General features: G+C 43.6%; 2 protein-coding genes across 6 annotated transcripts in view; both read left to right on the forward strand.

Annotated features, from left to right (window-relative positions):
* SLC9A7 (solute carrier family 9 member A7) overlaps window positions 1-7,416 on the forward strand; it is an 80,098-nt gene extending 72,682 nt beyond the window's left edge. For 3 of the 5 annotated variants that reach the window (XM_018562816.1, XM_018562818.1, XM_018562817.1), the window contains 4 exons: window positions 887-950; window positions 2,447-2,529; window positions 3,629-3,734; window positions 6,441-7,416. In XM_018562816.1, coding sequence (XP_018418318.1) covers window positions 887-950; window positions 2,447-2,529; window positions 3,629-3,734; window positions 6,441-6,686 — 499 coding nt within the window. In that variant the 3' untranslated portion in view covers window positions 6,687-7,416. The remainder of the gene's footprint in view (window positions 1-886; window positions 951-2,446; window positions 2,530-3,628; window positions 3,735-6,440) is intronic. The other 2 variants (XM_018562819.1, XM_018562820.1) reach the window with 1 other exon arrangement.
* A 10,869-nt stretch (window positions 7,417-18,285) lies between these two features.
* CHST7 (carbohydrate sulfotransferase 7) lies at window positions 18,286-19,720 on the forward strand. Its single transcript, XM_018562807.1, has one exon. The coding sequence runs from the start codon at window positions 18,404-18,406 to the stop codon at window positions 19,700-19,702; it is 1,299 nt and encodes a 432-aa protein (XP_018418309.1). The 5' UTR covers window positions 18,286-18,403; the 3' UTR covers window positions 19,703-19,720.
* The last annotated feature ends 5,904 nt before the right edge of the window (window positions 19,721-25,624 follow it).

Here is a 25,624-nt window from a genome sequence, read left to right on the forward strand (position 1 = left end):
AGACCTCACTAATACATTCCTGCTTTCGGCCGTAGCTCCGAACTGTCAGAGCTCCAGCCGAAGGAAGCTGGAGCCGACAGGAGCAGCTCTGCGGTCAGGCCCAGATTTCCCACAAGGCCACCGAGGCCCGGCCTCGGGGCAGCAGAGCGCAGAGGATGAGCCCTGGTTTAGAGCATTAGACCCAGAAGCAGAGGAGAACTAGAGATACCGGAAGGACAGAGACGGGAGTGTATGTCCCCAAAGATGGTCATTCTCCGTGCTGGATTTCTAAGCTTGATAAGTAAACAATAGTGGTGTACTATTTTAAATGTGTGTTTTTTAAAAAAAAGTTTTTAAATCTAGTTATTGTGATGTTTTTATGTGATGAGCTGCAAAATGTATATGTGTGTATGTGTATATATGTATATGTATGTATGTGTGTACGGATTATATACAGATTTCTCTTTTTTTAATGCGTGGTGTAATGAAGGACGTTTATTGTGAGCTGCTTTTTTTAGAACGAGATTTAAACCATTGGCTCATACATTTTTTTTAAATTGATCTTTATGTGTTTGTGCCTACAGTATTATGTGTACAGGACAGTTTACATATGGTACTACAGAATGTAGGAAGCTGGTATTGCATCAGGGGAGCTGAGGACACCTTGCTGAGTTGTCTTGCTAAACTTGGCACCCTATGTAACTGTCCATCACACTTTCTGGCTTTCCTGTGTATGCTTACTAATTGTAGTCATGTGCACTCTTTCACTACTAATCACACAATGGGGTGTTCTGTATTCATCCAGATATGGCATTTTGTATGGCAACGAATTAGTTGTTCGCATGAAAGCAATCTCCGTTTACTCCGTGTGATATAATCTTCAGTGAATTATTTGTTTATGTAACAGGGTCGGTGTTGATCCAGATCAAGACCCGCCTCCAACTAATGACAGCTTCCAAGTACTGCATGGAGTAAGTACCTAATTACTTTTGTTTTGTTCCCCCTGAGACTTTAGACATTTTCTGAATGATTAAGTTTGTTACTACTTGGATTTACTATGTTATTATGTACTGAAGATATTTCCTTTAACGCAGAACTAAACCCAGGAACATACATTTAATATATTGCAGCCTACAAATCTTTAGATGTGCTGGCTGCATTGGCTTTCTTTTTTGAGTCTAAGAACATTTTCAGCAAGAACAGAAAATACCTGTTGCTCTTGCCAAAATTGTTGTGCCCATGTCACTTCCTGTGAGCTAAACCAATAGAAAACCCAATCTTGTTTGCTTCTGTAAACTATAAATATAATCTCCCCCATGGAATGGATATGAACAAAGGCAAACAGTCTGTGTGGCAATCACGGCTACCTCCATAGATACTGTTGAGGAGTGAGCTTAGACACCCAAAGACAGGAAGTCTTCACAGGACTATCTGGTGTAAAAATAAAGAGGGGAAACTAATGCAGCCACCACATCTAAGAACTGGTAAGCTGCAGTATATAAAAAAATGTTGGGTTTAGATACACTTTAAGAACATGTTGTGTTCTATGGGTTAAACCTCTTTGCATGTTAATTCATACTGTTTCCCATTTACTTCCATACTAAGCAGTTGTAGCTCTTAACCACTTGCTGTCCGGAGCATTTTCTTTCTATTTGCGCACACACATGATAAAATATACATTTTTGGCTAGAAAACCGCTTCAAACCATCAAACAATGATACATGTTCTGAAAGCAGAGGTCCTGCAGAATAAAAATATGCTAGTTGCAATTTTTTATGTCGCACGGTTTTTGCGCAAATGTTTATCAAACGAGTATTTTTAGGCTAAAACAAACTATATTAAAATTTAGTGCACAGAAACATAATACCCAATTTTTTGGTAAAATATAAAAGACGGGGTCATGCCGGGTAAATAGATACCAAACATGTCAAGCCTTAAAATTGCGTTCTCCCGTGAAGCCGCAAAAAAACTTCAATACCTCAAATTTCCCATAGGAAATTTGGGGTATTGAAGTTTAGTGCTAACAGTAATTAATGGATCTATAATTATTGCTCTCACTCCGACATTCGCGGCGATATGTAACATGTGTAGCGCAATTGTCGTTTTCGTACGTAGGCGCACCGACGCGTGTGTACGTGTGTGCACATGGGGGACTTTTAAAAAAAAAATTTGCATTTTAAAAATGTTTCTTATATGTTATGCAGTATAGACGGCGGATTTAAATCACTCCATACTATATCCAAAATGAAGACAAAAGGTTGGATTTAGATATACTTTAACCTTAAAAAAACACAAGCTGACTGTACAACTTGCCATAACATTGTGAAATGTATGGTCATCTTGCTATTTTTGAGCGTTTGGCAGTCAGTTCATGCATTCGAGAGAAGACTGTTATATAATATTTGTTGCCAGTGTTATATTTACAAAGTAATGATCTTCATAATGTGTGTGTTTATGGTGCTTGTAGGACGCTGGTGAACCCGGTGGAGGAAGTCGCACACAGCAGGAGAGTGCCTGGGTGTTCCGGCTCTGGTATACTTTTGATCACAAGTATCTTTTCCTACTATGTTAGAGTATGTACAGTGTCCATTTTAGGAACACCTCCTCCTTACAGCTTCTCTAAAACTCGCCCCCTTCATCTAAAAAAAAGTAATCAGTTCTCCTCCAAAACTAGGGTAGTTTTGGTTTGTTTTCCTTTCGTGTCCCCCTCCAAACCTTGCTCAGGTGTCCTCCTCAGCCTTCCTCCCAGCATATGTCATTTCCAATTCTTCCTCCTAATGTCTTCCGCATTCATTCTTTAAATGTTAGTTGTTGCCTGTCCTGGTGACATACCCACTTCCATTCCTTCTCTGTGCATTTTTAGCTTGTCAGTTATCCTTCTCTTTGCTTGTCATTCCCTGCTTCTCAACCATACTTTTCCCTGCCTTTCATTCCCCTTTCTAGGCTATACTCTTCCTCCTACTCAACTTTGTTTATCATTTCAGCTTTTCCATCCTAGCTGTACTGCTCTTCCCTGCTTGTAATCCATTTTTTCTTCTTCCCGCTTCTCCAGCATCCTTCTGCACTGTGGGATGAGGAAGTGTATGCTTGAAGGTGCTGACAGTCTAAAGCTGACCATACACTATACAAATTTCAGTCGGTTTTTGATGAACTGGCCAAAATTTGCACAGTGGGTGCTGCTGTCAGAACCTTACCATCCTTATCCCTCAATCAGCTTATTGAAGGAGCCGGTTGGAAAATCTACAAACGGTGTTAGCAGCCAATCTGATGCAAGGACCATGCCGATATGCTGACGCTGTCGAAATACAATTGAAACAACAGGGGGATTCGTCCATCCACGCTAGTTAGCATGGATGGAGGAATGTTATTTTTTTTTTTGTTCAGCCCACAGGTTGAACGAAATGCTAAAAATGCTTGCAGTCTATCATTTTAGGCTCTTACCAATTTGACTGGCTTCATTTTGAACAATCCCAGAGAAAAAAAAACACACACACACAGCTGCTCTGTTAACTAGATTGTTTCAGCAGCTCACTAAGAGCATATACCTCTCCTGGAATTGTTTTTTATATATGTGTACTTCAAACGGATCACTGTGTAACTATATAATGCTCTCTGAAATACGTCAGTTTTCCTTAATGTCCAAAAAAAGTTATCTGAAGCCTATGCTGACACACAGTGGTCCTCCGTTAACTACAACGCTGCCCAGCTGGTGTGGCTTGATTGCCCGATGTTTCACAAGCCCGCAAGTATATGACGTGAGTATATTACACAATTTCTTTTTGTTACTTTTCATGTCACTCTTCTAATATTGTATAATCTAGTATTCGACTATCTGTGCACTTTATTTACATCTATAATCATTCACTTGAATGCTTGGGTTATTATGTGTATATCAACTTGGACATCCACACCTTCCTTTCTGCCCTCAGCCAGTTTAAAGCAAATCAGTTGAGTAACTAAAGTAGTTAAACTGGTACTTAGGGATTGAGATCACTCATTTTATTTATATCTTCTGCTAACTCAAACCTTTCTTTATTGTTTTTAGATAAAGCACAGAGGGGTTAGGACATTGGTCAGGTTTTTATTGCTGCCTTTATCTCAGCTGGGGAGATTGAGTCTCTCAATTTTTCTGGTGACTATTGTCATCAGGCCAGAGAGCAAAGGGAATTCCAAAATGTTGTGGTCGTCACTGGAACAGTTTGTGTAGAAAAACATTTCATTGGGACACCAATGCCAGTTACAGCTGTCTAAGATGGGATTCCCTATCACTGTGTGGTTATTTCTTCCCTGTTGTCTCCTGGACAGGAAGTACATTGAAATACCCCCAGCGGGATAGCAGCTAAAATCCTGATGGGTTTTAACCCTTCCCTATGAATCCAAAGGTTTTAAAAAGTTGGAATTAAGATATACTTTAAGCAAATAAAGTGCTGGCATTTCTGACCAATAGTGAGGTGTTTTCAGGGTGCTCAACCAAAACCATAACTGTCCAAGGTGTGTGCATGAGTTACTTTGGTGACCATTAGGAAATTCAAGGTGGCAACTGCAGTACCCAGAGTCTTGAAATATATATGCCTATTTTGTATTTGTTCTCCATCACATGTTAACAGGCACAACCCCATTTGTTCCAGTTATCACCTCACTGGCTTTGCCAATTGCATGCTCCCTCTGTGAAGATGAGTACAGATGCTCAGTCCACCCTTGTACCTTTGCAATTCTCCTGTCATAGCTCATTGAGGTCATCATGCAAAAACCAAAGCCGTGGTTCCTCTTGCTGGCTGCTTTGTCACTACTGTGTTCCTGTAATGTCCTGTTGTTGTGGACAGTAGGATAAATCACTGTGTGCAAATGGAGACAAGGTATCTGAAACAATACAAAGTATCAGTATTGGTGCTAGCAGCTCTTCAAGAGAACCAGAAAGGTTCTTAAATTAAGTATAAAACTCTTCTCAGGCTGTAGTTTTTTTATTTGATTTTTTTTTATTTTCAGACTGAAGACTAGTTAGCTTTAGCAAAGGCCAAGCCAAGATCCATCACTGCCTCTTACCAAACAGAAAGAATGCTCCATAGAGGCTCCACATGTTTTGTAGCAGGATGCCAATGTGTCGCAGCTCTTGAAGTGGCCTCTTGCTATGAAACGTATTGCTCCACTATGGAGTATCCTCCCTCCCTTATCACTTGGTAATCTTTCTCATCACCGGAGCCAGCAAGAGCATCTCCCCCAAATGTATTTAGCACACATGGCAATTTTTAACCTACACTGATCACTGCATTGTTTAAATATTTCACTGCCAATGACATCATGGCTTTAAGAGGGTTAAAACAAACTTACAGCTGCAGTAGCAACTGTGAGCTGGTTTTAAAATGTATCAGCAGGCTCAGTGCCTTCCGATAGAAGTGCACTGGGCAGCTGAAGTGCTTTGTGATAGCAATGCATGTATGTAAGTAAATATTGATTTTAAAAATAATAAATTCTTATAGAAAATAAAATAAAAAACAAAAAAAGGACCCCTTGTCCCCTGTGTATGCATATACACTCACCGGCTTATTAGGTACACCTTGCTAGTACCGGGTTGGACCCCCTTTTGCCTTCAGAGCTGCCTTAATTCTTCGTGGCATAGAGGTGTTGGAAACATTCCACAAAGATTTTGGTGCATATTGACATGATAGCATCACAGGCCCAAAGTGTGCCAAGAAAACATCCCCCACACCATTACACCACCACCAGCCTGAACCGTTGATACAAGGCAGGATGGATCCATGCTTTCATGTTGTTTACTCCAAATTCTGACCCTACCATCTAAATGTCGCAGCTGAAATCGTACGATAATCACGGGTGATCAGGTGTATGGAAGGCGTGCGACCATTTCTACTGTCGCACGTCTTTTGTCTCCCGAGCAGGCTTGAAAACCCGCCGAGAATCGTACGATTGTCGGTGGGTTAGTGGCGTTCTCGGGAGACAAATGCCGCACGGGTCGGTGTGCGCAAGCACACACTGCCCGTGCGGCATTGGATTCATCACTGTCCAAGATGGGCAGATCGTACGAGCTTTTAATTACTTTACAACCATGGCAAGACGAAAGTCGTGCCATGGTTGTAAAGTGTATGGCCAGCTTTAGACATGCTTTATTTGGAGGTTTTAATGTCAGACTGGACAGGCTTATCAGTTTGTTGTAGAGAGATAAATGTAATCGATTTCCAGCAGAGAGAGTTTACATGTGTAGGAGGCAACATTTTGTACATGGACTTTACATACATCGTTCAAATGAGATGATAAATGCCTCTGAGGTAAATATTCTAGTCATTGAAGATTGTGTACATACTTGGCTAACGTTGGTGAGTCTATACACTACCATAGGTACTGTGAAACATTGCCCACTGCATGGAGATGGTATACATCATTCTATACTGTATTTAAATGACTAGAAATTAACTGACAGTTGTGTCTCCATACTTTCACTGTAGAATGCAGAACAGCTGAGAGAAGATGATGCAGATTTCATTCTTAACGATGGTGACCTTACATTGACTTATGGAGACACCACCATCACGGCCAATGGGTCTTCAGGCTCTCACACAGCCACCACAAGCTTAGATGGAAGAAGAACAAAAAGCAGTTCAGAAGAAGCACTGGAACGAGAACTTGGAGGAGACTATGAAATTACCAATAGAGGTACACGGCTAGTCTTTCCTCTTGAAGAGAATGCATGACCGAGAGAGGAAACGACAATGAAGGAAACATGTATGACCAAGTATGGTACCGGAGCATCTCAGGCCCCAGTGTGGTGAAGAGTTGGGTGCAGTTCACACACTAAAAAAACATAACCATTCTTGTGGTACTGAAAGTGGAAATTTTAAAAGATGACTTTCTTTTCTTATCAAATGTGACGACTGCAATTTTTTTAGGTATGGCGCACAAATTGCACACGTAACTTTGCTGCGGCCTTTTCCTTGCTTGTTCCTGTGTGTCCCAGTGAAAAGATAACCCAAATTTTGTTATCATATACTGAATAATGAGGGAAATGTGACTGCTTTACCCTCTGCTGTTGATGCAACAACTTTTATTTGTAGCAAGGAGCAACCTCTTTTGGAAAGTGCCTGCTGTTGAAAGAGCAAGTGGTGACATGGCATCTGGAAGAAGTGTTAATCCATTTTTTTACCATTCCTGTGAAGCAAAATATATAGATGCCGAAATGCATGACATGGACAGTTCACTTATAAGAGTATTTTTTCTTTGGGGCGGGGGGGATTTTGTAAATTTAGGTCAATGTGCGTTCAGTGAGTAAGCATGGCTGATAATGTGAAGTTGTGGTTAGCTGATATAATATTAGATTTTCATGTTTACGTCTTAAGCTGTAAAACATACTATGTACATTTACATGTTTAGTGTTACTCCTTTGTTACAGCACTGATTCCCTCCAGCGAAAAGACTACAAACATACTATATAGCCTGTTTCCTGACCTCTCAGACACATCCAATTATCTCATTGCACCAAAAAGGTAGAGTTTTCAGCCAGTTGAATACTTGCTATGCTGTCTGCTGGGAAGTTTATACTTTTTTAAATCGAAGTACAAATCGACCATACTGTATTCACGGTATGTGTCGGGCTTTCACATGGGCTTATCAGGAGAAGATCCTTGTACGGATCCTCTCTTGATCACAGCAGTACCGAGCGGATGTCATCACTGTGACATTTGTGTTCATACAGCAAGATGGAAGAAAAAACTGCAATTACGGGGCGCCATGACAGTCTATGGGGAATCGGATAAAAACGGACACGTGTGCGTTAACATCAGATTACTCCTGATCCGGCACGATCCGGTCTGGTGAAACAGAACACTGTTTTTCCAGACCTGGCCAGAGTTGGGGGTAACTGGGTGTAAACGAACGCTCGTCCGTTTACACGCGGCTGCTGGAAGACTTGCATTGTGCATCCAATCGGGTCTGCTGAAAAACTGACAGCTGGACCTGATCAGACTGGCCGTGTGAAAGGGGCCTAAATGGTGTTTGTGCTGACCAATGTGCATTATGGATGGATTAAAAAAAAAAAGGAACATGAACAAAGTATAACAATGTATACTTTAATGCTGAATGTGCAGTGCACGTTTGTGTGTGTGTACTGCTTTTTATGCATTACACTGTATTTTCACATTTATTTGTGTGGAGTTCTATAGAATTCACCATGCAATATGTGCATGTGCTTTTTACATTTATTTTGGGTGTTTCAGAATCACAGGTGTAAATAAAAAAATGTTAGGGCTGTGATTCCATATATACCAAGATCTCTGTTGGATAAATACATTCAAAAGTGGGTAAGGGTAAAAAACAGAAAAGCATGATGAAGATTTTTGTTGGAATGCTATTTCTAGTTTGCATTGATAAGCACTACATCAGTTTAGTGTAGAGGCCAGTGGGGAAATGCTCCTATGAAAAATGACAAGTGTGTTGTTTTATGCAAGGAAGAACTTATTTTACTCGTGTGTTGACATATTCCACTCTGCACTCTACATAATGACATACAGCCCTCATGTCATTCCCTGCCCCTAAATGAGCCTCCAATATAAAGTCCCCATAAAAGTCATACACAGACACACTAGGACCCATTCAGGTGGAAGCTGATTCATTTATTTACGAGAGCTATCCTGCTGTATCCTAATGGATACGTGCGGAAATACGCCCCAAAGAAGCTCCTGTACTTCTTTGGGCGTAAGGCTTTTTTCAGCGCGTCACAACACGCTGAAATACGCCCAGGTGGGATCCATGCCCATAGAACATAATGGGACTTGACTGTTTGAGCGTTTTACAGCACTTCGATCAGCGCTGTAAAACGCCCAGGTGTGAACCAGGCCTAAGAGTTGCATGCTACATGCAGATAGTGAATACAGAGAGGTGATAATACACTTTCAGTGGGTCAGCTGACGAGAATGTGTTGGCAGGTTTTTGTTTGCTTTATGTGGGTTTTGCATTCCCATATATCTATACTTTCTCGATTCAGGTCAAATACACACATGCATTCTGAATGGTCTCAAAAGTGTCTCAAACTATGTCAAACTGATGCCCTCGACACGAGCCCAAAGCCTGCCAGCATAGGTCCTTAGACTGCGGTTGCCAATGGCGATTGGGCATTTACCCAGGGACACTATCACCAAGCCAAAACTGCACTTTGTCAGCACAAAACTGACTGCGCTCCAAGCCTAAACCTTACCCTATTATTGAATGAGCTCAGAAGAAATCTAGCATTGGTGTCAGACAAAATCAGAAAATGTTTTATCATAACCAACAAATGCAATATGTCTTCCGCTCATTTGACAAAAGTTCTTAAAACAAACTGTAAACAATTTAAATAATCTTGTTTAAGGGCCGGACTTACAAATCAACCCATCAGCTTTTATTAGACGATTGTCTATCCAGATGTCTGAAATTGGAAATGTCTGTATTGATTGTCGATGGATAGATGAACCCTCCGCACACCTCACAGCAGTCCCGGCCTATACAAAAAAATGGTGCTCGCAGTGATGACCACGGCTGGCGCCGTGCAGACACAGAGTAGAGACAAAGATCACCAGCACTCAAAAGAGTGCTGGTGATCTTTGTCTCTACTCTGCATTGATTATAGCGTGCAGATTCCAACTTTTTCACTTTGCCATTTCTCCAGCACAGCTATTGAAATAAAGGGAAAATATGAATAGTTTTTGTGAATGGAGGAGGTACTGTTGTATGTCACAACCTCCCCTTGTCCAATCACAAAACTCCTTGCATTATGTGGAAAAAATACCAGACATTTTGTGAATAGATGAGGTGGAGAGTGAACATCAGAGTTGTAGTCCACCCGCAAATGTAAGCCTCAGTGCCAGATGTTCAGAGCGTAGTGTACGGGCTGAATGAAAAGTAAGGTTTACAGAATAACATTTACCGAATGCAGCAGCAGCCGCCGCCACACATGGCGCACACTTCATTGGTGGTAATTTATGTTTACATTGCAAATGTACAAACACTGTTTTTGCCAGGAGCACAGCTTTAAAAGTGAAGGAATCTCCCCTCTTAGACAAATATCACAGCAACAAATGTCCCCGTTAGAAAAAAAATGTCTCTATTCCTGTTCTGGTGACGGCTCGGAACTCTAGATTTTCCCTCACTAATGGTTACTGATGCAAATAGAGATTGTCAGTCTCCCCACTAGAGACTTCAACAGCAATGAAACCTCCGCAGAGCTCTTAACCCTCCCGCATTCTATTCAAAACTTTCCAAAGAAATGTGGCTTTAGATACCCTTTAAAGTAAATGTGTACTACGAGAAGTATGTAAGGTGCCACTGCCAACCTTTCTTTCTGACGGTGCTAGCTGCCTGGCTGTTTTGAGCTCTAAGCCCCATTCACATTCGTGTGGAAGCAACGCTGCACGCTTTTGTGCGTTGCATATAGGGCGGCCCATTCATTTCAATGGGCTGCCCTATGCATAACAATCACATAAACAAAGTTCCTGCACCTTTTTATTCAAAACGTGTCACACCAAAATACATGGGGGGGAATTTATCAAAACTGGTGCGGACAGAATCTGGAGCAGTTGCCCATGGCAACCAATCAGCTTCTCTGTTCAATTAAGCTTTGTAAATGAAAGAGAGAAGCTGATTGGTTGCCATGGGCAACTGCTCCAGATTCTGTCTGCTCCAGTTTTGATAAATTCCGCTCACTGTTTTTTGTAATTTATGTGTTTTGGAGCGATTTTACACACGTGAAAGTGCACGGTGCAGGAAGGTGCATTGGGTGCCATTAACAGTGAATGGCACCGCAGCACATCTTACAAAGTCCCACACATTTTGCCACGTGCATAAATGCACATCTTATTTTCTCGTCTGTCTCGGGTCACCGAGTTAGAGGATCTGAGAAGCTGAGACATTAAGGGAATTTGCATTTTTAGAAGGTGGTCAGCAATAGCAGCTCTTCCAGAACAGGTTTCCTTTCTGTGGATGTACTGTACGATATGCAGACTCTCTTAGATGCCACTTGTCTAATTAATGTAGGTTTACTTGGTTGTGTATATCTGTGAAATATCCCCAAAAAAGCAAATAGATAAAATAACTGAAGGCTCACAAATGACCTTTTGATTCTTTTCCCTTTTGGAGATATCGTTTCAATGGTAAATGTTCGCACGTGAACTCTGCTTCATATTTTAATGTATTCTTGGAAATAACAAATGTTTTATTTGGTTTTCATTGATGTAAAAGAGAAATCTAGAATATTATAATATACAAATGTTCTGGATCCTCACTTTGCACAATGTATGAGAGATGTTCAGCTGGCTGAAGACAGCTCATACTGTATTTACTAGCAATTCTTTGTGTCACATCCAGAGTGCTGTAGATTCCATTCCATGCTCATAAAAAGATGCAGAATACAGCGTTAGGGTTTGCGAGCGCATCCCCACAAGACCCCATTATTCAGTCTCTCAACAATGAACAAAATTGATTTACAGACAATCCAAACAGAGCCCCTATCTGTATACATTCTAATGGTGAATGGAAAAACTTCAACAGAGACATCATGTAGCCATTATGTTAAACTCATCCTTACATCACTGGCTGGTAGTATTAACAACTATGGATATTTAGTAAGCAATAATTTTCCATTACATTTGTGTTATGTATTTGTCCTGCTTTAATAGTTTTACAGATTCAGACTTTCTGATGTAATATGCACTTTATTGTATATATGTTGGGGCCAGTATTAAGAAAATTTAACAACCTGGCTGAATAAATTGCTGAAATGCAAAGATTTCCCCCGTGTATTTACCTGGCCTGTCTGTGTTGGTTGACTGTATTGCAAAGCTGCAAACAATATCAAACGTCATTTAAACACTCAATAAGTCAGAGTATTATCTTCCATTATACGTGACGGGGGATATAATAATAATATGCAAAATAAATTGCATTGATCTGGTTATAGATGATGCCTTAACTGTAGGTTGTATGGTTTGTCTCCACCATAATGTTGTGATTTTTGCTGTCTGGTAAGGTGTGGTGTATATATACTGTATATATACCATGTGACTTGTATTTTGACCACTTGTATAAATCTCTAGTTATATATTCTGGGGGGTTTTTGTAGAGATAAAAAAATTTTTTTTCTAAATCAGTGGTTTTTAAAGTTCCATGACCAAATTAAACCAAGTCACAGATGCGGTAAACCACTTAAATAAAAATCATCACCCCTAAAGGTGAATGTTAATATCTGTTGTGGCGTGGCCTGACTCACTCACTCCTCTTGCTGATGCCTTCTTGCCGATTTATCTATGGTGTTTCTCTTTACCATCAATCTGTATTATCACTGCAGTGAATTAAACAAGCACTTAAGATGGTTTATTTTTCTCTCACAGCAGCTTCTTGGCTGCTTATTGCTCTGCCTGACTAAGGCCTCCTTCAAACAGGCAATAAAACTACGCAACTGATCTGTAGTTTTACAACTCGTTTGCCTGCTGCGATGACCGCAATGTGGTCAAACAGTGCTGCCATTGCAGCATCAAGGCAAAAAAATATGCAGCATGTTGTGTTTGGCAGGTGGTGCTGCTAGTCAAATGTGGCCAGTGCAATGACTCGGACCGCAATCCGGTACCCACAATAGGAAATCCCTACTGGAATTTAAAATAAAACTGCATTCAGGAGGCAGTATTGTCTGAAAACTTATCCACAGCCTTAAAGAAGAACTCCAGGAATGAATAAAATAAAGCTTTGCATTGGGGCTACCCCTGCACTGCAAGGGTTAACTGCTGATTTTGGAAGATCTACTCTCCCGATCCTCGGGCCTGTGGCAGTATGCTCTGACTTTTCTTCGGCTGTGGTATGCCCCTAGTGTCCTTACGTCTGGTACAGGTGAATGGACCTGCATTAGAAGTGATGTCAGTGGGGCTTAGACCACCGGAGTCCAGGGAAGAAGAGGCTAGCATTCTAGCAGCCAGGTGGGATTGAGGATCAGGTGAGTATATCTTCTTTAATCCAGACTCTAAACCCACTGCAAGGGTTAATTTTAATCCTTTCTTTAATTGAGTTCTTTAAACACAAAAGATGTCCTCTAGCAGCTTCAAATCTTTATATGAAATGTGAATATGACACAAACAATCATTTCAAAAATATTTATAGATCTTACATTAATCTCACAAAATAAATACAATGAAAATAAATAATAGTTTCCCTTTAACCAGTCTTTTGGCAATTGTGGAAGACATGGAATTAAGATTGTTGCTCATGGAACATTGCACATTGACCATTGTGTATTGGTCAAGAGTTTGAAGTAACTGTAGACGATAACTAATATGAGTTTACATACCAATATTAAAAAACGACAGTTCTCTGACGCTTCCTTGATGAGGTTGTGGTTCAGTAGATGCTTGAAGTAACCCGTTTCTTATTCTAGGTAAGGTATAAAATGCTCATTTGGTGGAATGCCTAGAATCAACTGTAAGACCTTTTACATATCGTAGATATGAATATATAAATATATATAACAATTCTATTATCCAACGAGAATAAACTCTGCAAATGAGAACAAAGAGATGCTTCACAATGAATATAAAGAGTTTGATCTTTGCGCAAATCTGCATATCAGTACTCCAATTAATGTGAGTATATAAGTGCATTTCTGACTTGTAAACTTGAATGGTCATCAATAGAAAACTCACCACTGTGGTATATCCAGTGTACCCATATAATACCACCACCAATTGTTATTTATTTTCTTTACATGTGCTTGGGTATTCTTGGCAAAGGTGAATTTTTACCACATTACCTACCTAAGGGAAGATTGACTTGCAAAGTGAACAGCCTATTTGTACATAATCTCTAGTCCTGGACTTGACCCAATACTCTCCATGATATGTAGTATTGTAAAGGCCCTAAGAACAGTGAGATAAGATAGGCAATACATTTTACTCAGGACACTAAGTTCAATGAGAGTAGATCTGGAGAATGTGTGGTTGGTTAATAGTGGAATCTATGTGGTCTAGATGACTGACTCATCAATTGTCATTTGACAAATTAGTGAATGAGGTTTGTTGACAGAGCCATTTTTGTTTGTGGGGTTGAGAAGAAAGGGGTTTTCTTTTTGCAAACATTGCATGGCCATTGTCTTGAAGTGCCTGAACTAAATGATGGAGCTATCAGGGTTAAAAAAAAAAAAAAAAAAGTTTCCTGTTTAATGTAGACAGCATTACATTACTTAATTCTTTAATTTGGCCGTACGGTACTGCAAGGTGAAAAATATGGATGGTTTTGCAGACAACAGACCCACAGATTTTGAAACAAACTTGGAGACTGCCACTTTACCCATTCAGGGCAAAGTGACAGTGTCTATTTCAAACCTTTTCCCCTTCCCATCCCCTGATACTCACCTTGCCAGCGTTCCCTCACTCCCATGTGATCTAGCAGCCAATTCCTAGGCCTGGTCTCTGTCACATGAATGGAATAGTGCCTGCTGCAACAAAGGCGGGAACAGCGAGGGAGCACTGGCAAACTGAGTACCAGGGAAGGCGCTTTACAAAGGCACTTTATCCTGAATGGGAAAGGTGACCGTCTCTGTACTGTCCTGAATGGAGACCGAGCTCAGAAAGGGGCTATTTGTGCACCTCTTGTCCCACACTTCTGGAGGTGGTAACGGGATGTAAGAATGGGGAGTGGCACAGGCACCAGGACGGAGTCTGTAAGGATGCTTGAAAGCGCAGAACTGGTGATATTCTGCAGGACTAGGATGACTGCGGAAGCTCCTGGAAGCAGAAGCTAATGGCTAATGCGTTGTTGGTGAGCATGGACCAGATACATAGGCACAAAGCAGCAGGAGTGCAAGGCACTAGATCGAAAGCCGGAAGCAGAGTCCGAACCATAAGCCAGGATCACACACGGGCAAGTAAAGTCTCGTGGTATCGCAAGGATAATCAGGAGCAGAGCCAAGATCATAAGCCAGGGTCATACATGGATAAGCAGAGTCTTGAGGTACCAGATCAGAAGGCAGAGGTGGAGTCAGATAGTCACAAGCTGGTTCATACACAGGAAAGCAGGTCTACAGGAACAAATGCGAGGACCAAGGGGACTAGCTGACAACAGCTCAGCAACTTGCTCCATGCTTGCATCTGTTTAAATAGGCAAAGCGTGCCTGCTAACCAACGTGCACCAATATGTCATTTGCACGTGAGTAGTCCAGTGCTTGCATGTCTTTGCGCGTCTGCCAAGAACCTTTCCATAATAGAAGTCACCAGCACTCTATATTATGTGCAAGAAGTAAAGCACTTTTTATTCAATTGTCACATGCATCAAACAGCCATTGTTTCGGGGCCACGCAGGGTCCCTTCTATGTCGCCCAGAAGAAGGGACCCTGCGTGGCCCTGAAAAGTTGGCTGTTTGACGCATATGACAATTGAATAAAAAGTGCTTTACTTCTTGCACACATCGAGTACTGGTGACTTCTATTATGGACTGTATCAACACGGCACCATCCGTGTTGTCACTTCAAGCACCAGCCTCTTACTCAAGGTCTGTACGCTGTATGGAGTGCAGGTGATTTTGTATTATCGATTGCCAAGAACCTTTAGCGCAGGATTTCACGCAGAGGACTGGACTGGCATTCTGGTAGGTCTCTTACAGTCTTTTTTAACTTTGATGACATTTTGCACTCATGCCTAATGACCAACTAACCTGAAAAAATTGTATGCATATTGGGACACTGGCTGTAAAATATTAGACAAGTCTCTGCTCTAAATCACTGATTCTGGATGCAGTTTGCCCAGCAACAGAATGCAATGATTTGCATGGCTCCGCCCACTATCCCAAATTTAGAAATATACCCTCTTATCTTTTGAATTTGTGATGACATGTAAATACCTTCTGTTTTAATAAGGCTCTGCTGCGATACTCCTCTGAATAAAATTCCCGGATTGAACTGTCATGCTGAACTGCACAATTACCTCTGATAGTTCATGTAACAACAACCTCTTTGGCAACATTGTGCATAGAGAAAACTATAACAACGACATTAAAACAAATGCGTGAAAAGGAAATGTGAGCCCCTTACAACATAAACTCAAGGTAATCATTCCAAGCCAGCAGTCAGTGTTACACAATCCCCACGTCAATATATTTGAAGACCCAAGTAGATCCTGTAGAGCTGATATACACACAGTATGTCAAGTGTATCCATATGCTGTTCATATCCTACATGATTATAAGATACAACTGTTTTATATACAATAGGTGGTAGGTCAGATTTTCTTATTTTATTTTTTACAGTTGAATCCTCTACCTCTGATTTTGTACATCACCTCTCCGTGTCTTTCTATGTCCTCACCTAAAGTAATGTCCTGAAATGAATGAGAAGGCCGAAAATCAGGCTGTAGGTTACAAAACATCTTGAATCAGAGCAAAGTGAAAAAGAAAGCAGTGTTGTATCATTACATTACAGAGGACACCTGTGGCTTTCGTTACCCGGTCAGACCGTCTGGTTACTAGACCATAGAACAGGGGTCAGCAACCTTTTACACACCGAGTGCCATTTTTGCAACCATCAGACAACCGAGTGCCATTGAACAATAGTGCACCATGGTATTAGCAAATTTCAAAATCTGGAGGACTGTGAGACTGAAACCATCAACATAAGCTAATAGTATCAACATAAGCTCTTCACTGCTACAAAATAGCCACAGCATGGAAATCTGCAACACTTGGCTTCACAGCTTTCAAAAAAGAAACACTTCCTGCTATGTTGTCCTAGAACCTAGATTGTTCACTTCACCAAACTCTTCACCCTTTTGTGAATAACCCTGTAAGTTTTAGTTGATGTGGGGAAGGAGAGGAACCCTTGTCAGGTTTTTACTGCTACCCAGAGCCCCATCCCAGAGATTCCTCCAGACTTCCTATCCTGCTCACAAGTGAGGGCTCTGCCTCATGTGCTACCTGTGTGCCCCTGACTTTTGCTCCTTTGATTAGATGCTGTGCATATATTGTACCCGTCTGCTCTTTGTTTCTATATTGTTCATTTTAAAATATAATCTTTAAACAAGTGAGGGAAAATCTCTCTAATGGAGCCCCAGGTAGCAGTAAAAACCTGACAAGGGTTCCTCTCCTTCCCCAATCCAGCCAAAACTGGCAGTTATTCACAAAAGGGTGAAGAGTTTGGAGAAGGCATGATAAGTGAACTAGGACAACATAGCTGAACGGGAAAGTGAGCTGAATTGGAGAATTTTTCCAAATCAGCTATGTTGTCCTAGATTGTTCACTTCTCCTGCCTTCTCCAAACTCTTCACCCTTTAGTGAATAACCCCTAAGTGAAAATGTTTTGGCTTGACATTTAAAAGTGGAACTACACCTTCCTCCTATACCTTACAGCCAAGGAAGGGGCCATCTTCGCCTCTATTTGGATTGCAGATGCCATGATGCTGTACATGTGATCAGCTATGACACCAGCCATATGAGGGCTTGAGAGCTGAAATAAGCACACTGACAACCCTGACAGTTGGCCTGCCTTAAAGGTAACTGTGTTTGGGAAAGATTACATTGGTGGGTCTAGTTCTGCTTTGGGGTATTCCAATCATGAAGCCTGGACATAAAACCTAAGTGCACTATTTGTAGCAAAGCAGCGCACCACAAAGTACAGAACATTCACATGTGTTGTGGTTCTCCACAGCACCAGAACATTTGATGTTACTGTATATGTGCCTGGGGTGTTCTTCAGAATGACTGGCAACAACCATATACCATGCACTAATGTACAGCGCAAGTAAAAGTCATACCCCAGGGGAGATGAGGAAACCACTGGGGGAGTGGGGAATCAGGTCATTATAAGTGGTTTTTCTCTTCTAATACCTTACACCAGCGATAGGCAACCTTGGGTGTGGTGTAACTACAAATCCTATAATGCCTGTAGCTGTCAGAGTCCTGCAGTGCATCATGGGACTTGTAGTTCCACAACAGCAGCCGAAGTTGCCTAGCCCTGCCCTAGACATTAACGAGCAGTTAACCCTTGCAGCCCCCCAAAAACGCACCCCCCCCCCCCCCCCCCCTTGGAGGCAGACATTAACTCTTGCAATGCAGCAAGGGTCAGCGTTACAGGTTGATATTGCAATGAGATCCCAGAAGGCTCTGTGTACATCCATATGAAGGCTTCCCCTCCCCATACACAGACGGTGGGTGTCCCAGCATGCCACACAGCTCCCTTTCCCAGGCTCGCAGTAAATCCAGATTACAGCTCAGCCGGACACTGCACAGATAATGAAGTGGAAGGGCCGAGCCCCGCCACGGAACTTCATGTGTTACATAAACAGACATCTCCAGCCCCGCCCCTGGGCGTGCCGCAAGGAAGCGACCGAGCTGGGTGACAACCCCTGAGAGGAGAGCGCTGATACCTGCACACAGTGGGCACCATCATGCCACCGCCACTGCCTGTGTGAGCGCTATGATGAAGAAGAGGCGGCCGCGGAGGCTGTGGCTGCTGCTGCTGCTGCTCTACGCGGCGTTCATGCTGCTGCTGCTCTCCCTCATCTTACATGATGGTTGGTGGTCTACCAAGAAGAGCCGACCCGGGCAGGAGTATGACAACGGCTGGGCATCTCGCCGGCTCTGCCCGTCACTGGACACGTCTGTGTGGGAGGAGGAGGTACAGGAGGGTGCGGAGCTGTCCCCGCAGCCCAGGACACACGTGTATCTTCATGCTACCTGGCGGAGCGGCTCGTCCTTCCTGGGGGAACTCTTCAACCAGCACCCGGGGGTCTTCTACCTGTACGAGCCAGCCTGGCACATGTGGCAGTCGCTGTACCCGGGGGACGCGGAGAGCCTGCAGGGGGCGCTGCGGGACTTGCTCCGCTCTCTGTTCCGCTGTGATTTCTCCGCCTTGCGGCTGTACGCGGGGGACAACCTGACCACCGCGGGGCTCTTCGGCTGGAAGAATAACAAAGTCATCTGCAGCGCCCCCTTGTGTTCCGCAGGGCACGACTCGGCCTCTACCGCGGGAGGAGCCCGGGACAGGGTAGGTCTGATTAAGCCTGGGGACTGCCAACAGCGTTGTCCGGCCCGGCCCCTGCGGGACCTAGAGGAGGAGTGCCGGCGCTACCCAGTGGTGGTGATTAAAGACGTCAGGTTAATGGAGGTGTCAGCTCTGCTGCCGCTGCTGCGGGATCCGGGACTTAACCTGAGGATAGTGCAGCTCTTCCGGGACCCCCGAGCCATGCAGAACTCCCGGCTGCGTTCCAAACGCTCCTTGCTGCGGGAGAGCCTACAGGTGCTGCGGAGCCGGCTGCGGGGCGGGGACCCGGCCAGCAGAGCGCAACAACAGCAGCAGCTGCACCGCGGGGGAACGGACTACCTGCTGAGTGGCTCTCTGGAGGTGATCTGCCAGGGCTGGCTGAGGGATCTTCTCCTGGTGAGGGCGCATAGCACATCCTGGCTACGCCAGCGCTACCTCAAGGTTCGCTATGAAGACTTGGTACTCTCCCCTCGTAAGGAACTGGGTCGCCTTCTGCGCTTCACCGGGCTGCCAGCTGTGCCCGAGCTAGATGACTTTGTGATGAACATGACGCAGGGACCCAGCTACTCCTCGGATCAACCCTTCCTGGTGTCTGCCCGCAATGCTAGGGAGGCTGTGAATGCCTGGAGGGAGAGGCTGAGCAGAGAACAGGTTCGCAGGGTTGAGGAGGCATGTGGGGAGGCCATGCAGATCCTTGCCTACAAAGCGGAGGCAGATGACACAGCTACCTGAGCCTCTGACCTCCCCATCACAGCAGGAATACAGCCTCACAGCTGTCACTAGATACATAGGTCTCATTCACACTGGCAATTAACGCCGCCAGCAGATTCTCGGGGATGGAATCAGTGGGGGTTGTGAACTGAGGCTGCTCAGCCTGTACAAATCAATGGCAGGATGACAGGAGCTGCAGCGGCTGCTCAGCCTGTACAAATCAATGATAGGAGCTGCAGTGGCTGCTCAGCCTGTACAAACCAATGGCAGGAACTGCAGTGGCTGCTCAGCCTGTACAAAACAATGTCAGGAGCTGCAGTGGCTGCTCAGCCTGTACAAATCAATGACATAAGCTGCAGTGGCCTCCCAGTCTGTACAAATCAATGACAGGAACCACAGTGGTCGCTCAGCCTGTACAAAGTAATGGCAGGATGACAGGAGCTGCAGTGGCCACTCAGTATGTGCAAATTAACGGCAGGATGACAAGAGCTGCAGTGGCCACTCAGCCTGTACAACCCGATGACAGGAGCTACAGTGGCCGCTCAGCCTGTACAAAGCAATAGCAGGGTGACAGCAGCTTCAGTGGCAGCTCAGCCTGTACAAAGCAATGACAGGAGCCTCAGTGGCAGCTCAGCCTGTACAAATCAATGACAGGAGCCTCAGTGGCTGCTCAGCCTGTACAAAGCAATAGCAGGATAACAGTCGCCTCAGTGGCAGCTCAGCCTGTACAAAGCAATGACAGGAGCCACAGTGGCTGGAAACCTGTACAAAGCAAGGACAGGTTTGACATGAGCCGCAGCTGTTCACCACTATTTGCATGTACTTGCAATTCCAGCGATTACCTGTGGCTAGGAACAGATGACCAGCTCTGGATGCACTCTATCAGTGTTCAGGACCAGTCATCTCTCCCTAGCCACAGGCAACCACTGGATGTACAGATACATGGGAACAGTCAGCTTGCCATTGCGTTGTACAGGCTGAGCGCCTGCAGCTGTCTGCAACCAACTGTGATTCCAGCTGCCAGGGGGAATGGGGTGTTTAAAGTAGAAGGAAAGACAAAACACTGAAAGATCTTTTATTTATTGCCTCCTCATTGCTCTGTATTCATTGCATATATTTTCTATTATATGGCAAAGTATAATAGAAAACCTTTTTGTAGAGGTTTTCTATGTGACCAAATGACTACAAAGCTCCAACGACGTGCGTCTTTCTGTGCGCCTGCTGGGTGTGACCTCTGCCCTGGCCAACAATGCCCCCCTCCCCATCCCCTCTATAGGATTCATAGGTGTTGTGGGCCCTGCACAGAGATACATTGAAAACCTGTAAAAAAGGGGAAATGAGAAGGCAACATTTAAAAGATGTGTCAGTGTTGTGCCATTCCTGCTACTTCATATATATGGTGGCTACTATTCTGTGATACAGACTTTCCTATCTTCAGATCATTCCTTACAGAAGACTTACCAGTTGGGATGTGGTAGATCTTCCATAATGGAAGTGGGATATGTAGTAGGTGCTCTTCTGGGTTGAACTTTTAGGGGACAGGGTCCTGGAGGTGTTTTTATAGATGTATTAACTGTGTTGAACATTCAACAGAAATGCGTATCTTCAAATGTATTCTTTTTCTTTAGTGTTTGTCAATCACGTATTTAGGGCTAGTTCACACCAGCCCCAGTGCGTTCCGGCCCGATTGGTGCCGACATGCACTGGATTGCATTTGGGCCGACTTCCTTTGTTTTGGGGTGGGAGGGGGCGTGGCCGTGCATTGAAGTCAATGGCTGCATGCACTGTTTTTTTTTTTACCGCACCGGACCAAAACACAGGCATTAATGTGCCACGTGTTCTGGTGTGGGCGATCGCACTGCGGCTGGAGGGCGTGGCTGCGGTGCCATTGACTTTTCAATGCACCGCCACGCCCACTCCCGCCCCAGAACAAAGTGAGCCTGCCGGAATGCGGTCCAGTGCGCTCCGGCAACCAATCGGGCCAGAACACACAGGGGCTGGTGTGAACTAGCCCTTAAAGTTGTAAGATGTTTTAAAAGTGAAATCATTTAAAATAAAGGTCAAAGGTGGTGTCACTGTAGGCCAGCCAAACAAAACTGTTAGACTGCTCTAAAATGAATCTACATTTTATTAAAAAGTTAAAGTGTATCTCTGGGCAAAACTTTATTTATTGTTTTAAGTCTTGGATGGTGTGGGGAAGGGTTAGAGCAGGGGTGGGCAACTCCGGCCCTCCAGCTGTGTATCTTTAACTACAAATCCCAACATGCCTCTGCGAGTCACGCCTGTAACTGTCAGTCTTGCAATGCCTCATGGGACTTGTAGTTCCACAACAGCTGGAAGGCTGGAGTTGCCCACCCCTGGGTTAGACCGCCTGTTAAGTTATTATTGCTGTCTGTGATCCCATTGAGGAGTTCACCTCTGTATTCTGACAAGAAGAAAGCGAGGTAATATACAAAGAGTTGTCCCCGATACAAAAGTTAAGGGGAAATCTTTCAGTAGGGACAACTGTCTAAGAGGGGAATTCCACTCACTTTGGAAGATTTCCTCTAACTTCCTGTTGCATCTTTGGCACAGGAAGTGAAGGTATAGCTGCCCAATGGTACACAGGCAGCAAACATTAAACTGGTAGGGGTTTTAACCCTTCTCTACATTTTTTTTTATATATATGTTAAGTCATTTTTGAAGTCAACATGTGTTTTCCTATATATTGTTAAAGCAGAACTCTGGGCAAGTGGGGCTACCCCTCTACTAAAAGGGTTAAATGCTCGTTTTTGTCTAGGTGCTAAAAAAAAAAAGTTATACTCACCCAAACCATGTAGCCAGCTGGTTGCTACCCCAGTCCCAGAAGCCACTCTCCTCCTACACTGCAGTGATGCTATATCCCTTGGCATCCTCACATCCTATACACTGTGTATAGAACGTGTTGACTCAGGGACCTTAGAGCGCTGCAGCTGAGGGGACAGAGGCTTCAGGGACCAGTCTAAGAACAAGCCGGCTTCTAGGATCGGGTGAGCATAACTTTCAAGACAAAAATGAGCAGTTAACCCTTGCAGTGCAAGGGGTAAGAACATTTTTGCTCAGAGTTCTCCTTTAAGCAACAGGGTTACTTTAATGCCTGATCTCCCCCATGCATATACTGACATTTCCTTCAAGCCCCAGCTTTTCCATTTGCTGCTTAAAGCAAAGACAATCTAATGTACTTGCACGTAATCAGGATCATGTGACTCCCTTTGCACGTGACAGTACTAGTGTTTGACCCACAAACCTCATGTGGGGATTGCAGATCCTTAGTCCTGTGTAATTAACTCCTCACTCTATAAATGAGAAAAGGTAAGGTTTACTATAGCCTAACACAGGGTCACTGCACTGTACTTATTTCTAGGTGTTATTGAATACATCCTTTATACACATATATGAATATCAATAATCATTTCATGGCGTGTCATATGGGGGTGGTAATTGGGTGTTCTTTGCACTCCACTGCCGACCAGGTAGCAGCTAAACCCAGCCTTTGTAATAAAGTACCATTCCGTTGACCACACGTACAGACATAGAACAAGTGAACTACTGTCTTCAATGTCTGCCCAAGGATACCTCTGTATACTGTATATTTGTGTAGTTAATGTTTTACAAAAGTGAAGCCTCATCCATATTTGTTAACTGAAAATTAAATGAATGAATGGTTCTCTTTCTTCCTGACAGTAAGCACTCTTCTGCAAATAGCATTGGACAATTGTCAGTGTTTTAAACACAAAGCGTTTGTTGTGTTGTGTGCTCTTGGCTTATAAAGACAATCACGGAACATACGTTTCTTCCCGTTTGTAATGATCATTATTCTATTGTAAGCTGTCACTCTTTCTTGGCACGCATACTTTACTTACAAAGGGAATGTACACATTTATACTGCATGTGTGGTTAGTGTGCAGTGCTGTACTGGCAGTGATGTCTGACTGTTTCAGTGCAGACTGTGGGTGTCGGGGGAACTGGTGTTCACTTGAACGTCCCTAAACTGCAGGAAACCAAGCATAGCAAATGTCTGCATGTATGATGGTTAGCTTGTAGAGCTCCCTTGGGATCCTAAAGCCCTCGGAGCTCTAATTTGTTAATAGAATGACTGTGGGAACTTGTGCTGCTAGATACTTTCTGTGGGAACACTAGGGCCCAGTTCACACTTAGTGATTTATCGCGTGGTAATTCCCGCGATATCGCGGCAATTTACCGCGTGATATCGCAGCAATATACCGCGCGATATCGCTCTTCAATGCAAGGCAATGGGGCAAAGGGTCCTGCTGTCGCGGGTCGTGCGTCGCTACAGCAGGACCCTTTTTGGAGCAGATTTTGCCGCGATTCCATTCTTTGCAATGCAAGCATTTGCGCGATATCGTGCAAAATGCAAATCGCGCGATTTGCAAATCGCGCAGTGTGAATGGGGTCTTAGGGCCCATTCACACACTATCTAGTGCGTTCCAGGACAGTTCCGTGACCTGAACACACTGGATTGCATAAACCAAGCCTCCCACGTACTGGGGTTGGAGGGGCGTGGTAGTGGCATTCATGTCAATGCATGCACTATTTTTTTGTGATTGCATCACACTGGGACACAGGGCACTGCTGTACCACACGTTCTGGTGCGAGCAAACTCACTGTGGGCAGGGGGCATGTCTGCAGTGCCATGGACATGACTGGCGGCGCCACCACTTTCTAGAATGCGGGAGGCTTGGTTTATACAATCCAGTGCATTCCGAAACCATGCCGCAATGCACTGGGTAGTGTGTGAACAGGTCCTTAAGCTAGTCATACACTGGTAAATTTCCGTATGAACGTTTGTATAAGAGATCTTTCCGGAACATTCGATAATGCCATCAGAGACTTCACGGATGTTAGACATTTTGTTTGATTTGTGTGTGCTAGTAAGCCGAGTGTGTCTGCACAAACACACAGGCATAGCAAAGCAAGCCAGTCCCCTGCCCCCCTCTCCTCCCTCCACCCTTCTCCAGGCTAGTAGATGAACAGTTACTGGACACTGTGCTGTCCCTAGTGATCTTGTACTGGACAGGAAGTTCAGGGAAGCTAAACTGAGAGACTTGGAACCAGCTGTTCAGAAACATGATGACTGTAAGTGCTTGGTCAAAAATATAAAGAAATACTTTGCTGGACAATATGTATTTGTTAGATCTAGATTCATTATTTAAAAAAAAAAAAAAAGTTTGAGAGTTTAATAATAATTGAAGTGCTTGTTTTTTTCTAGGGAGCTAAAGTAGCTGTTATGCTCACCTAGAAAAGTCCCTGGAACCTCTCTTCCCCCTTTGCTCCAACAGTCTAAAGCCCTGTGGGTCATCATGTCCTATACAGTGTATTGGACATGAGGACGCAGAGGGACATATGCTGGAGTGGAGGACGAGTGAGGCTGCAGGTCGGTCAACGGGCCAGCTGGGATCACGGTTCGGGTGAGTGTAACTTTGTTATTTTAGCTCCCTAGATAAAGCAAGCCCTTAACCTTTGTAGTGCGGGGTAGCCCCACTGCAAGGGTTAAGATTTTATTTGACCGGAGTTTATTATTAAAAAATCGTTTACAAATGTATCATATATGTTGATTCCAAACTAAAATGAATGAGTCCACAAATGACATGCGTGTAAGTCAGACGGATAACAAAGGTGCTTCAGTGTGGTGCATGTCAAATCTATGATTGGATTTCATATGCAAAGTTTTAGGTGCTCTGAGAACGACTTGTAGATCTCTCTATGCCCACCCAGGGCTAATAATTGTACTGGCAACACAAATAACATGTTATTCGTAACATGTTAATAAAATGATATTCGTGTGGTTCAGTGCCCTTTTGTCTGAATTGGGTATGCATGAGTGATGTCACTGGTTGCTATAGTGTCAGCTGACTTGTTTATATCATGTTGGTGATATCATTCTACTCATTAAAATAATTACCT

Source organism: Nanorana parkeri, unplaced genomic scaffold (assembly GCF_000935625.1).
Source record: "Nanorana parkeri isolate BGI_ZX_2015 unplaced genomic scaffold, ASM93562v1 scaffold601, whole genome shotgun sequence".
Lineage (NCBI taxonomy): Eukaryota > Metazoa > Chordata > Amphibia > Anura > Dicroglossidae > Nanorana > Nanorana parkeri.